Source organism: Theropithecus gelada, chromosome 11 (assembly GCF_003255815.1).
Source record: "Theropithecus gelada isolate Dixy chromosome 11, Tgel_1.0, whole genome shotgun sequence".
Taxonomy (NCBI): Eukaryota; Metazoa; Chordata; class Mammalia; order Primates; family Cercopithecidae; genus Theropithecus; species Theropithecus gelada.
This window is the reverse complement of record NC_037679.1, coordinates 104,365,476-104,380,125: the sequence shown is the minus strand read 5'-3', so window position 1 is coordinate 104,380,125 and position 14,650 is coordinate 104,365,476. Positions and strand designations below refer to the sequence as shown.

The following is a 14,650-nucleotide window of genomic DNA, read 5'->3' as shown; positions in this document are numbered from 1 at the left end:
GTTTCTCTACTCTGCTGTCTATTTTGTTATATTATAAATTGCAGACAACCAAATTTGATTTATTTTCACAGGAGGGTTTCTCTTCTTCTGTGCTATTTTTGTTTTGTTTTGTTTTTTGTTTTTTGAGACAAAGTTTTGCCCTTGTTGCCTAGGCTGGAGTGCAATGGCGCGATCTCGGCTCACCGCAACCTCCCTCCTAGGTTCAAGTGATTCTCCTGCTACAGCCTCCCGAGTAGCTGGGATTACAGGCATGCGCCACCACGCCCGATTAGTTTTTTGCATTTTTAGTAGAGACAGGGTTTCTCCGTGTTGGTCAGGCTGTTCTGAAACCTCCGTTCTCAGGTGATCCGCCCGCCTTAGCCTCCCAAAGTGCTGGGATTACGGGTATGAGCCACTGCGCCCGGCCTGTACTGTTTTCCGACTTTCATTATTTTAGCTCAAGTCTTGTTTGCTAGAAGCAAACAAACAAAAACTTCATGTCCACCCTTTTTTTTTTTTTGAGATGGAGTTTCGCTGTTGTTTTCCAGGCTGGAGTGCAATGGTGCGATCCTGGCTCACTGCAACCTCCATCTCCCAGGTTCATGCAATTTTCCTGCCTCAGCCTCCCGAGCACCTAAGATTACAGGCATACGCCACCATGCCTGGTTAATTTTGTATTTTTAGTAGAGATGGGGTTTCACCATGCTGGCCAGGCTGGTTTTGAACTCCTGACCTCAGGTGATCCACCCACCTCGGCCTCCCAAAGTGGTGGGATTATAGACGTGAACCACCACGCCCAGCCAGGTCCAACCTTTAATCAGAGTCTTTTTGACAGTTATAACATTTAGTTTTATTCTGTGCAATTCAGATGTCTCATATGCTAGAGATTAGCATCTGATGTGTTTGTTTCAATTGCAATATGTCTTTTTTTCTTTTTTGAGACATAGTTTCACTATTGTTGCCCAAGCTGGAGTGCAATAGCGCAATCTCTACTGATTGCAACCTCTGCCTCCAAGTTTCAAGCGATTCTCCTCCCTCAGCCTCCCAAGTAGCTGAGATTACAGGCACATGCCACCACGCCTGGCTAATTTTTTATTTTTATTTTTATTTTTATTTTTTTGAGGCGGAGTCTTCACTTTGTCGCCCAGGCTGGAGTGCAGTGGCACCATCTCGGCTCACTGCAAGCTCCGCCTCCCGGGTTCACGCCATTCTCCTGCCTCAGCCTCCCGAGTAGCTGGGACTACAGGCGCCCGCCACCGCGCCCGGCTAATTTTTTTTTTTGTATTTTAGTAGAGACGGGGTTTCACCGTGTTAGCCAGGATGGTCTCGATCTCCTGACCTCGTGATCCGCCCGCCTCAGCCTCCCAAAGTGCAGGGATTACAGGCGTGAGCCACCGCGCCCGGCCGCTAATTTTTGTATTTTTAGTAGAGATGGGGTTTCACTATGTTGGTCAGGCTGGTCTCAAACTCCTGACCTCAGGCGATCCACCTGCCTCGGCCTCCCAAAGTACTGGGATTACAGGTGTGAGCCACCATGTAATATGCCTTTTTTTGTTGTTTTTTGCTTGATTTGTTTTTGGAGACGGAATCTCACACCCAAACTGGAGTGCAGTGGCGTGATCTCGGCACTTGAACCTGCCTCCTGGGTTCAAGCAATTCTCCTGCCTCAGCCTCCCGAGTAGCTGGGATTACAGACATGCGCCACTACGCCCGGCTGATTTTTGCGTTTTTGGTAGAGACTAGGTTTCACTCTGTTGGCCAGGCTGGTCTTGAACTCCTGACCTCAAGTAATCCGCCTGCCTTGGCCTCCCAAAGTGGTGGGATTACAGGCGTGAGCCACTGCACTCGGCCTGCAATATGTCTTATAGTAATACTACACTTTCTAATTGTTACTATGTGGTCTCCTTAGTTTATGTCCTATTTTTTTTTTTTAATTATCTTTTTAGTCTCTAATGGATTTTATTTTTACTTCTTTAGAGACAAGGTCTTGCTATGTTGCCCAGGCTGGACTGGAACTCCTAGGCTCAAGCAATCCTCCCACCTCAGCCCCCTGAGTAGCTGGGACTGCTCAGCCACTCAGCTGTGCCACCATTCCTGGCTCTAACATGTATTTTGAATCCAGCTTTAAACCATTAGTACTTGGAAGATAATTAATAAAATTATTTACTATCCTGTCATATCAAACTTTCAATTTTTTTTTTTTTTTTTTTTTTTGAGACGGAGTCTCACTGTTTCACCAGGCTGGAGTGCAGTGGCAGGATCTCGGCTCTGCCTCCTGGGTTCAAGCGATTCTCCTGCCTTGGCCTCCCGAGTAGCTGGAACTACGGTGCACACCGCCATGCCTGGCTAATTTTTTTTTTTTTTTTTTTTTTTTTTTTTTTTGAGACGGAGTCTTGCGCTGTGTCACCCAGGCTGGAGTGCAGTGGCGCGAGCTCGGCTCACTGCAAGCTCCGCCTCCCAGGTTCACGCCATTCTCCTGCCTCAGCCTCCGAGTAGCTGGGACTACAGGCGCCCGCCACCACGCCCGGCTAGTTTTTTGTATTTTTAGTAGAGACGGGGTTTCACCATGTTAGCCAGGATGGTCTCGATCTCCTGACCTCGTGATCCACCCGCCTCGGCCTCCCAAAGTGCTGGGATTACAGGCTTGAGCCACCGCGCCCGGCTAATTTTTTTTTTTTTTTTTGTATTTTAGTAGAGACGAGGTTTTACCATGTTGCCCAGGCTGGTCTTGAATTCCTGAGCTCAGGCAATCTGCCTGCCGTGGCCTCCCAAAGTGCTGGGATTGCAGGCGTGAGCCACCGTGCCTGGCCAAGATTTTTTTTTTTTAAATGGAGACAGGGTTTCACTATATTGCCCGGGCTGGTCTTGAACCCCTGGGCTCAAGTGATTCTCGCACCTTGGCCTCCCGAAGTGCTGGGATGACAGGCGTGAACCACCGCGCTGGCTAAACTTCCAAATCCGTGAGCACCTTCATTGTAAGCACTTTAGGAACACAAAAGCCGCTTTGATTTGGAAGGTCGTAACTCCTAAACTCCACAGAGTATAGTGAATATATCATTTCCAATTTCACACAGGCAAGCAGTTGTCTCCAAACGTGCTGTTGCCACCAGTGGTCCCACCAAGAGGAGGGGAATGGCAGACTCACTGGAGTCAACCCCCTTGCCTTCCCTCGAAGATCGTCTGGCCAAACTCGGTCCTTCTAAGGAGCTCCTGGAATATTATCAGAAGAAGATGGCTGAGTGCGAGGCAGAAAATGAGGACTTGTTGAAGAAACTGGAACTCTACAAAGAAGCTTGTGAAGGACAGGTAAAGAGACGACGCACGCTTTTTTGGAACTCTGATGAAGTCTTCATTAATTAGAGATGCTCTGCAAGTGCCAGCTTGTATCATAAGCAGATGTTTTATAAAAATATTCCTTTTAGGCCGGGCGCGGTGGCTCACGCCTGTAATCCCAGCACTTTGGAAGGCTGAGGCGGGCGGATCATGAGGTCAGGAGATCGAGACCATCCTGGCTAACACGGTGAAACCCCGTCTCTACTAAAAATACAAAAAAAATTAGCCAGGCATGGTGGTGGCGCCTATAGTCCCAGTTACTCGGGAGGCTGAGGCAGGAGAATGGCAGGAACCCGGGAGGCGGAGCTTGCAGTGAGCCGAGATCGCGCCACTGCACTCCAGCCTGGGCGACTGAGCAAGACTCCGTCTCCAAAAAAAAAAAAACCCACAAAATACTCCTTTTTTATTCCCCAGCCCAGCTACTGGGACCCTTCAGGCCCTCCTTGCATCATAACCCCCAAAAACTGCTCTTCCTCTCAAATCTTAAATCCTGACATCTCCATATCTGTTATACCTAGTTCTTTCCTTTCCTTATATCTGAGTAGTCCTTAACTTCTTTGTTACCTCCGTAGCTTCCGGAATTTTCGGTTTTCTAAGTGCCGCATATAGCTCTGACATCATGTCCTTCAAACCTAAACCCCGTGATGCTTTACTTCCGTAGTAACAGCGCTGCCGGCAAATGACCCCTTGCTCAGTTATTCTTTTGCTACACCTGCATAGCAAAAACTAAGCTGTGGCATCATCCAGTTCTCTGCCACCTGTTCTCCTACAGCAGGATTTCTTGACCTCGGCATTATTGACATTTTGGCCTGGATGGTTCTTTGTTGTGAGGGGTTGTCCCATGCGTGATAGGATGTTTAGCAGCATCCCTGGCCTCTACCCACTAGATGCCAGTAACACAACACCCCCAGCTGCGACAATCAAGAATGTCTCCAGACATTGCCAGATGTTTCTGGAATGGGTGTGTATATGTGCAAAGTCACTCCTGATTGAGAACACTGTTGTAGAAAGGTCACAAATCAGTACATAATGAATCGACGGTAAACAAATTCAGCTGTACCCTCAACCACTATACAACAGTTTTCTTACCTATCCATACTGGGTTTCCTCTCCTTCCACATCTGTGCCACACCCTCACCTCTAGCCTGCAACCCCTTCTTAGCCCTCCTCTCTCAACATCTTTCCTGCTCATCTTCACACAGTTACTCCATCCATATCTATCTTTCTTCTTTCCTTTGGTTGCTTTTCTTTTCCTTGTTTATTTTTATATTTTTTTGAGATGGAGTCTCACTCTGTCGCCCAGGCTGGAGTGCGGTGGCGCAATCTCGGCTCACGGCAAGCTCCGCCTCCTGGGTTCACGCCATTCTCCTGCCTCAGCCTCTCAAGTAGCTGGGACCACAGGCGCCACCACCACACCCGGCTAGTTTTTTGTATTTTTAGCAGAGACGGGGTTTCACCGTGTTAGCCAAGATGGTCTCAATCTCCTGACCTTGTGATCTGCCTGCCTCGGCCTCCCAAAGTGCTGGAATTACAGGCATGAACCAACGCTCCCAGCCTGTTTTTTTGTTTTTTGAGACAGGGTCTTACTCTGTCACCGAGGCTGGAGTGCAGTGGTATAATCATGGCTCACTGCAGCCTTGAACTCCTAGGCTCAACTGATCCTCCCACACTCAGCCTCCTGGGCAGCTGGGGCTACAGGCACACACCGCTATGCCCAGCTAATTTTTAAAAAATTAGTTGTAGAGACATGGTCTCACTGTGTTGCCCAGGCCGGTATGGAACTCCTGGTCTCAGGCAATCCTCCCACCTCAGCCTACCAAGGTGCTGGGATTACAGGTGTGAGCCACGGCACCTGGCCTTCAGTCACCTGATGATCGTTCTTCTGACTGCTTCGGGAACAGGGCATCTGTGCCCGTTCGAGCTGGATTGATCCAATGCCTCCTGTGACCCTCACCCCTTTTTCCTCCTGAGAAACCTTGCTGCATCATTCTTCTCCGCTTTCTGTCGTATTTTTAACTTCTTGCTTGATATTAGCTTTTTCTTCTCAGTATATAAACATACTCCAGTCTTTTCCCAACTCAAAAGAAAAATGAAAAACTCTTCTTTCATTGGGCTTCTCTCTCTAGCTATTCTTTTTATATAAATGGCTCTTTCTTTTCCCAGTCACACTTCCAGAATCTTTTGACTTTCCCATTCACTGAATGGGAATTTTTTTTTTTTTTTTTTTTGGGGATAGAGCCTTGTTCTGTCGCCCAGGCTGGAGTGCAGTGATGCAACCTTGGCTCACTGCAACCTCTGCCTCCCGGGTTCAAGCAATTCTCCTGCCTCGGCCTCCCAAGTAGCTGGGACTACAGGTGCACGCTGCCACACCCAGCTAATTTTTTGTTTTTCAGTAGAGGTAGGGTTTCACTGTGTTGCCCAGGCTGGTCTCAAACTCCCGAGCTCAGGCAATCTGCCCACCTCGGCCTTCCAAAGTGCTGGGATTACAGGAATGAGCCACCGTGCCCAGCTGGGGAACTTCTCGACTGCAGTTTCATCTCTGTCCTTGCTACACCACTAAAACCGTGCCTTCTTTGTTCTCCAAGTACCTCTTTGCCAAACTTTTCTCTTTTTGCCCTTTGCAGTGTTTGTCACTTTTGACCTCTCTTTTTGTGTAATTTTCTTCCTTTCTTGATTTCCTTTTTTTTTTTTTTTTTTTTGAGACAGAGTCTCTCTCTTTCTCCCCGGCGGGGGGGCAATGGCATGACCTTGGCTCACTCCAACCCCTGCCTCCCGGGTTCAAGCGATTCTCCTGCCTCAGCCTCCCGAGTAGCTGGGATTACAGGCACCCACCATCATACCCAGCTAATTTTTGTATTTTTAGTAGAGACGGGGTTTCACCATGTTGGCCAAACTCGTCTCAAACTCCTGACCTTGTGGGCCGCCTGCCTTGGCCTCCTGAAGTGCTGGGATTACAGGCGTGAGCCTGGCCTCCTTTCTTGATTGCTGTGTCATTTTTCTTTCACAATTTCTGTCTAACCTCTCTGATCAGCTCATCTCAGTGTCCATTAACAACTCTCTTTCCTTACTCTTAAACGTCAAAGTTCTTCCAGATTCTACTATAAATGACCTTGTTTTATCCTTGTATTACACTACTACGTATGTGATGAAGACTGTTAAATAACTAACCCTGACTCACTTTTCTCACGAAGTTCCTTTCTCTGCACCCTCTTCCTCTCCCGCACATGTTCCACCACCATTTTGCCTCCTTCCATTCCTTATACCTTAACTTTTTCTGTATTCTTTGTCTTGGTAAATGGCGTGATTGCCTACGGTTCTTTCAAGTCCCCTACACTGAATCTTTTGGCAAGTCCTATTGATTCTGCTTCCTAAATATTACTTAATCCATTCCCACACCCACGTCACTTTTGCCACGATGCTCACGCAGACGCTTGAGTTGCATCTAAACTATGACAGTATCCTCCTTGCCAGTACCTGCCTCTGGTCTCTTACATTCCCAGTTGGCCTCACATTTTTCACTCTAGCAGTACTGAAGTATTTGTGCTTGTCCAAATTTATTAGGCTTTTGTTTTTTGGAGGTTTGCTTGTCATTTTTCTCACATTATGTGTATAGACAATGAATTACAGGGTAATTCATTCCATTTGAGCAACTGAAGAGCCTCAGGATGGGGACTGGTTGCCAGATGACAGTGATGCAGCATCTCTAAATACATTTACTGGGACATGGTGTGAGTCACCATGCCCAGCCTAATTTTTTCTGTAGATTCTACCAAAAAAAGTGTTTCCAACCTTTTGAGTTCCACTGTGGACCCGTATGCTGTCCCTTTCTCCGAATCAGTTGTTAATATTTGTCATTTTTATCACATTATGTATGTATCTATAGACTTCTAGATTTTTTGCTTTTTGTTTTTTGAGTCAGGGTCTTGCCCTGTTGCCCAGGCTGGAGTGCAGTGGTGCAATCATAGCTCACTGCAGCCTCGAAGTCCTGGACTCAAGCAATCCTCCTGCCTCAGCCTCCCAAGTAGCTGGGACTACAGGCATGTGTCACCATGCACAGCTAATTTTTTTATTTTTTATTTTATTTTTTATTTTTGAGATGAAGTCTTGCTCTTGTCACCCAGGCTGGAGTGCAGTGGCGCGATCTCAGCTCACTGCAACCTCTGCCTCCCAGGTTCAAGCAATTCTCCTCCCTCATCCTTCTGAGTAGCTGGGATTATAGGTGCCCACCACCACACCCGGCTAATTTTTATACTTTTAGTAGAGACTGGGTTTCACCGTGTTGACCAGGCTGGTCTTGAACTCCTAACCTCAGATGACCTGCCTGGCTCGGCCTCCCAAGGCGCTGGGATTACAGGTGTGAGCCACTGCACCCCGCCCAATTTTTTATTTTTTGTAAATACAGAATCTCACTCTGTTGTCTAGGATGGTTTTCAACTCCTAGGCTCAAGCATCCTCCCACCTTAACCTCCCAAAGTGTTCGGATTACAGGCGTGAGTCACTGCGCCCAGCCTTTGTGAAATTGTTTTTAATGACCTTACCCAATTTTAAGCATTCAGTAGTGTTTAAGTGTTTGTGTGTGTGAGTATGTGTGTATATATATATAATTTTTTCTTTTGGAGACAGTCTTGCTCTTTCACCCAGGCTAGAGTGCAGTGGTGCGATCTCAGCTCACTGCAACCTCCACCTCCTGAGTTTAAGCGATTCTCATGCCTCAGCCTCCCAAGAAGCTAGGATTATAGGGTGCCACCATGCCCAGCTAATTTTTGTTTTTTTAGTAGAGATGGGGTTTTGCCATGTTGGTCAGGCTGGTCTTGAACTCCTGGCCTTGAGTGATCTGTCATGCCTGGTATGTTAAGTATATTCACATTGTTGTGTGACTGATCTGTAGAATGTTTTCATTTTATAAAACCAAAACTCCATCCCATTAAACCAATCATTTCTCCCCACACTCCCCATAACCACTATTTTACTTGCTATTTCTATGAATTAGAAATACAGCAGGATTTGCCAGGCATGGTAGCTCACGTCTAATCCCAGTACTTTGGGAGGCCGAGGCAGGCGGATCACCTGAGGTCAGGAGTTCGAGACCAGCCTGACCAACATGGCAAAACCTGTCTCTATTAAAAATACAAAAATTAGCTAGGCGTGGTGGCACATACCTGTAGTCCCAGCTACTTGGAAGGCTGAGGCAGGAGAATCGCCCAGGAGGTGGAGGTTGCAGTGAGCTGATATCGCACTGCTGCATTCCAGTCTGGGCGACAGAGCAAGGCTCCGTCTCAAAAAAAAAAGAGCAGGATTTATCTAGAATAGAGTGGAATCAAACTGTAGTTTTTCTTTTAGTGACTGACTGACTTAGCATAATGTGCTCAAGTTTCGTCCATGTTGTAGCATGTGACGAGATTTTCTTCCTTTCTAGCAGCATCAGGCTCTCTCATGGTTCTCATTTACTGTTCTCTCTTCTTGGAGTACCAACCGTCTGCTTCTCTCTCTACCAGTCTTCTGTTCGTCTGTCAAGTGTCAGCTCTTTGGTGGCAGTGCTTTGATTTCCCAAACACTTCAGAATTTTTATTCCTGCCACGCTTTCCCCCACACCATTTCACCATGCATGCTTTCATGAAGTAATTATTTTATTTGAATCCTTTGCCTCTCTCCCCATGAAATTCCTTAGCTCTGTAGATAGGAATCAGATATTTTCATCTTTGTTTTTCTGCATGTCATAATAATGCTTATGATACAGGAAACATTACCAAAAAAATGTGGATAGGCCGGGTGCGGTGGTTCACGCCTGTAATCCCAGCACTTTGGGAGGCCAAGGTGGGTGGATTGCCTGAGCTCAGGAGTTCAAGCCAGCCTGGCCAACGTGGTGAAACCCCATCTCTACTAAAAATACAAAAATTAGCTGGGCGTGGTGGTGTGCATCTGTAATCCCAGCTACTTGGGAGGCTGAGGCAGAAGAATCACTTGAACCTGGGAGGTGGAGGTTGCAGTAAGCAGAGATCATGCCACCGCATTCCAGCCTGGGCGACAGAGTGAGACTCTGTCTCAAAGAGAAAAAAAAGCTGTGGATAGAATAGGTGAGTTGTACGGCATTCTGGATTCTACAGTCCGTAAAAGGAAGATGTGAGAGCTTTGATGTTAAATGCAAACTTCACACTCATCCTGTAGCTTTTAAACTCCAGTCAAGGCCGGGCATGGTGGCTCATGCCTTTAATTTCAGTACTTTGGGAGGTTGAGGCGGGTGGATCACTTGAGGTCAGGAGTTTAAGACCAGCCTGCCCAACATGGCGAAACCCCGTCTCTGCTAAAAATACAAAAATTAGCTGGGCATGTGGCATGCACCTGTAATCTCAGCTACTTGGGAGGCTGAGGCACGAGAATCACCTAGAAGGTGGAGGTTGCAGTGAACTGAGATCATGGCACTGCACTCCAGCCTGGGCAACAGAGCAAGACTTGATCTCAATAAACAAACAAACAAACTCCAGTCTATACATGCCTATTACTGTCATTTGAATTCTGTATTGGCAAAATTATTTACTCTGGAATATTGCTTTTTTTTTTTTTTTTTTTTTTTTTTTTTTGAGACGGAGTCTCGCTCTGTCTCCCAGGCTGGAGGGCAGTGGCCGGATCTCAGCTCACTGCAAGCTCCGCCTCCCGGGTTCACGCCATTCTCCTGCCTCAGCCTCCCGAGTAGCTGGGACCACAGGCGCCGCCACCGTGCCCGGTTAATTTTTTGTATGTTTAGTAGAGACGGGGTTTCACCGTGTTCGCCAGGATGGTCTCAATCTCCTGACCTCGTGATCCGCCCGCCTCGGCCTCCCAAAGTGCTGGGATTACAGGCGTGAGCCACCGCCCCGGCCTACTCTGGAATATTTCTACATGAGTAGACTCCTCCCTATCCAGTGAGAGATCCTCCATTGAAGCCCAGTGTCTTTCAGCTTCTCATTGTGGTTTTTCTGCAGCATAAACTTGAATGTGATTTGCAGCAGAGGGAGGAAGAGATTGCGGAACTGCAGAAAGCGCTAAGTGACATGCAGGTCTGCCTCTTCCAAGAGCGGGAACATGTTTTGCGCCTCTACTCAGAAAACGACCGACTGAGAATCAGGTACCAAGCAGGAGAAGGGAAATGTTGGAGTTATAACTTTAAATTACTTTTATTTATTTATTTATTTGTTTGTTTGTTTGTTTGTTTGAGACGGAGTCTCGCTCTGTCGCCCAGGCTGGAGCGCAGCGGCCGGATTTCAGCTCACTGCAAGCTCCGCCTCCCGGGTTCACGCCATTCTCCTGCCTCAGCCTCCCGAGTAGCTGGGACTACAGGCGCCCGGCACCTCGCCCGGCTAGTTTTTTGTATTTCTTAATAGAGACGGGGTTTCACCGTGTTAGCCAGGATGGTCTCGATCTCCTGACCTCGTGATCCGCCCGTCTCGGCCTCCCAAAGTGCTGGGATTACAGGCTTGAGCCACCGCGCCCAGCCTATTTATTTATTTATTTTGAGGCAGTCTCCATTGCCCAGGCTGGAGTACAGCGGTGCTATCTCGACTGCAGCCTCCGCCTCCTGGGTCAAACGATTCTCATGCTTCAGCCTCTCGAGTAGCTGGGACCACGGGTGTGCGCTACAACGCCTGGTTAATTTTTGTATTTTTGTAGAGATGGGGTTTTGCCCTGTCAGCCAGGCTGGTCTCGAACTCCTGGCCTCAAGTGATCTGCCCACCTCAGCCTCCCAAAGTGTTGGGATTACCAGCATGAACCACCGTGCCCAGCCCTTTAAATTAATTTTAGAAAGATGCATTTTTCCACATGAATTCTCTTAGGTTGTATTCCCTAGGAAATGGACTCTGAGATGGAGATTTGCCTTCAGGGCAATTACTGGAGAAGCTCTCTGGAATAATAGCTATGAGCAGATTTGGGCAGAGGCAGAATACGAATGGATACAATGGTAACAGAAGCCTTAGCCAACCCCGTAGGGAGCACCAAGGATAGGGTGGTCTTTCGGTGGCAAAGGATCAGACTTTTGTGTCCCCCCATTGACCAGTCATAGGATGCAGGCTGTCCCCAGGAAGGGGGTGTAAACGTGGGAGAGGAAGCCCCCTTCAGCCAAGTGTAATTTTTAGAGAAGAGCTGAGCTCCTGGGAGATAAATGTCGTGATCATGAGGGGGAATCTGAGCAGTAAACTATGTGTTCCGTTACAGTGCGTTTCCGTGTGTGTGTGCTGGGAGTGGGAGGGGAAAATACAGAGAACCAAAAGTTTACCATTTTAGCCGTCTGAAGTGTACGATTCAGTGGCATTAAGTATATTCACATTGTTGCACAACTGTCACCAGCGTTGAATTCTAGAGCATTTTCATATTCCTAAACTGAAATTGTATACCATTCAACAGTAACTCCCACCTCCCCGTTACCCCAGTTCCTGGAACACGCCCTTCTACTTTTCGTCTCTATGAATTTGACTATTTCAGGTACCTCACGTAAGAGGAATCATACAATATTTGTTATGTCAGGCTTATTTCACTTAGCATAATGTCTTCAAGGTTCGTCCATGTGGTAGCATGTGTCAGAATTTTCTTGCTTTTTAAGACTGAACAATATTCCATTATATGTACGTACCACATTTGGTTTGTCCATTCATCCGCCAATGGATCTCAGCTCACTGTAACCTCCGCCTTCCAAACTGAAGCGATCCACCCACCTCAGCCTCCTGAGTAGCTGGGACTACAGGTGTGTACCAACATGCCTGGCTAATTTTTTTTGTAATTTTTGTAGAGACAGGGTTTTGCCATGTTGCCCAGGCTGGTCTCCAACTTCCAAGCTCAAGTGATCTGTCTGCCTCAGCCTCCCAAAGTGCTAGGATTACAGGTGTGTGCTACTGTGCCCGTCCGAGACCTTACTTTTAATTCTTTTGTGTATATACCCAGAAGTAGATCATATGGTAATTCTGTTTTTGTGTTTTTGAGTAACTGCCATGCTATTTTCTATAGTGGCTATACTGTTTTATATTCCCACCAGCAGTGCACAAGGGTTTGAGTTTCTCCACATCCTTACCAATACCTGTTATTTTCTTTTTTTTTTTTCCTTTAAGCCTTTTTTTTTTTTTTTTTGAGACAGGGTCTTACCCAGGCTGGAGTGCAGTGGCATGATCTTGGCTCACTGCAGCCTTTACCTACCTCCTAGGCTCAGGTGATCCTCACACTTCAGCCTCCAAGTAGCTGTGACTACGTGCATGTGCCGCCATGCCCAGCTATTTTTTTTTTTTTTTTTTTTTGGTAGAGACAAGGTTTCACCATGTTTCCCAGGCTGGTCTCAAACTCCTGAGCTCAAGCAGTCCTCCTGCCTCAGCCTCCCAAAGTGCTGGAATTACAGGCATGAGCCACCGTGCCTGGCCAACACTTGTTATTTTCTGGGTTTTGTTTTTTTGGAGACAAGGTCTTGCTCAGTCAACCAGGCTGGAGTGCAGTGGCATGGTCACAGCTCACCGCAGCCTCAACCTCCCAGGCTTTGATGATCCCCCATCCTCAGCCTCCTAATTAGTTGGGACCACGGGTGTGCACCACTGTGCTTGGCTAATTTTTGTGTTTTTTGAAGAGATGGGGTTTCACCATTTTGCCCAAGCTGGTCTCAAACTCCTGGGCTCAAGCAATTTGCCCACCTTTGCCTCCCAAAGTGTTAGGATTACAGGCTTGAGCCGCTGTGCCCAGCCTTATTTTCTGTTTCTTTGATAGTAACCGTCTTACTATCAAATAAACAGAAACACCTTACAGGTGTGAGGGAGTTTTGATTTGCATCTTAAAATCTCGAGCATCTTTCCTGTGCCGTTTATATATCTTCTTTGGAGAAGTATTGATTCGGATCTTTTGCCCATTTTAATAATTGGGTTGTTTTTGTTGTTGCTGAGACAGGGTCTCGCTCTGTTGCCCGGGCTACAGTGAGTGGCGTGATCACGGCTCACTGCAGCCTCTGTCTGCCGGGCTCAAGCTCTCCTCCCATGTCAGCCTCCCGAGTAGCTGGGACTACAGGCATGTGCCACTACGCCTGGCTAATTTTTGTATTTTTGGTAGAGTTGGAGTTTTGCTATGTTGCCCAGGCTGGTCTCAAACTCCTGCGCTCAAGTGATCCTCCCACCTCACCCTCCCAAAGTGCAGAGATTACAGATGTGAGCCACGGTGCCTGGCCATAGAAGTTCTTTATATATTCTGGATACTAAACCTTTATTAGACATACAGATACATGCAAATATTTTCTCCCATTCCATAGATTGCCTTTTTATTTTCTCCTTTTTTTTTTTTTTTTTTTTTTTTAGAGGCAGGGTATCGCTCTGTTAGCCAGGGTGATCCTCCTGCCTTAGCCTCGGGAGTAGCCGGGACTATAGGCATGCACCACTATGCCTGGTTAATTTATTTTCTTTTTTTCATTTTTTTGTAGAGACGGGAGGGTCTCACTATATTCCTCAGGCTGGTCTTAAACTTCTGGCCTCAAGTGATCCTCCTGCCGCAGCCTCCCAAAGGAATGAGCCACCATGCTGAGCAAGGCGTTTTTAATTTTATGAAGTTCAATTTATGTATTTTTTTTCTTTTGTTGCTTCTGCTTTTGGTATCACATCGAAGAAATCATTGCCAAATTCATTGTCAGGAAGCTTTTCTCCTATGTTTTCTTCTGAAACTTTTATTATTTTAGCTCTTATGTCTAGGTCTTTGATCCATTTTGAGTTAATTTTTGAATATAGCATTAGGTAAGGTTCCAACTTCATTCTTTTGCATGTGGATGTCCAGTTTTCTCAACATCATTTGTTGAAAAGACTTAGCCACGTGGTTTCTTTATTATTATTATTATTATTATTATTATTTATTTTGAGACAGGATCTTGCTCAGTCACCCAGGCTGGAGTGTAGTGGCATGATCTCCGCTCACTGCAACCTCCGCCTCCCGGGCTCAAGTGATCCACCTGCCTCATCCTTCCAAGTAGCTGGGACTACAGATATGAGCCAACACACCTGACTAATTTTTGTATTTTTTGTGGAGAGAGGGTTTTTCCATATTGCCCAGGCTGGTCTTGAACTCCTGAGCTCAAGCAGTCCGCCCTCCTCAGCCTCCCAAAGTGCTGGGATTTCAAGTGTGAGCCACCGTGCCCAGCCTCGCCGCATGGTTTTTTTGGTGTCCCGCCGTCAGGTGCTCCATTTTTAGCAGGATCTAGTAGCATGGCAGAAGCTGGTTTTCAAATGTGACGTCATTCTCAGCTGTAGACGGCGTGGTCTTGCGGCAGATTCTCAGGGTCTGTCACGATTCTTGTAGTGTTGCTTGCCGTAAACTCCGGTTGGTACCTTGTGCCACCACAGACACCATAGGATCT

The 14,650-nt window shown here is 46.9% G+C and overlaps 1 protein-coding gene across 2 annotated transcripts in view; it reads left to right on the top strand.

The window, feature by feature from the left end:
* The window catches only part of CCDC77 (coiled-coil domain containing 77), a 53,352-nt gene that overhangs the window by 19,897 nt on the left and 18,805 nt on the right, over nt 1–14,650 (top strand). For both annotated transcript variants that reach the window (XM_025400968.1, XM_025400967.1), the window contains 2 exons: nt 3,054–3,285; nt 10,272–10,414. In XM_025400968.1, coding sequence (XP_025256753.1) covers nt 3,112–3,285; nt 10,272–10,414 — 317 coding nt within the window. In that variant the 5' untranslated portion in view covers nt 3,054–3,111. The remainder of the gene's footprint in view (nt 1–3,053; nt 3,286–10,271; nt 10,415–14,650) is intronic.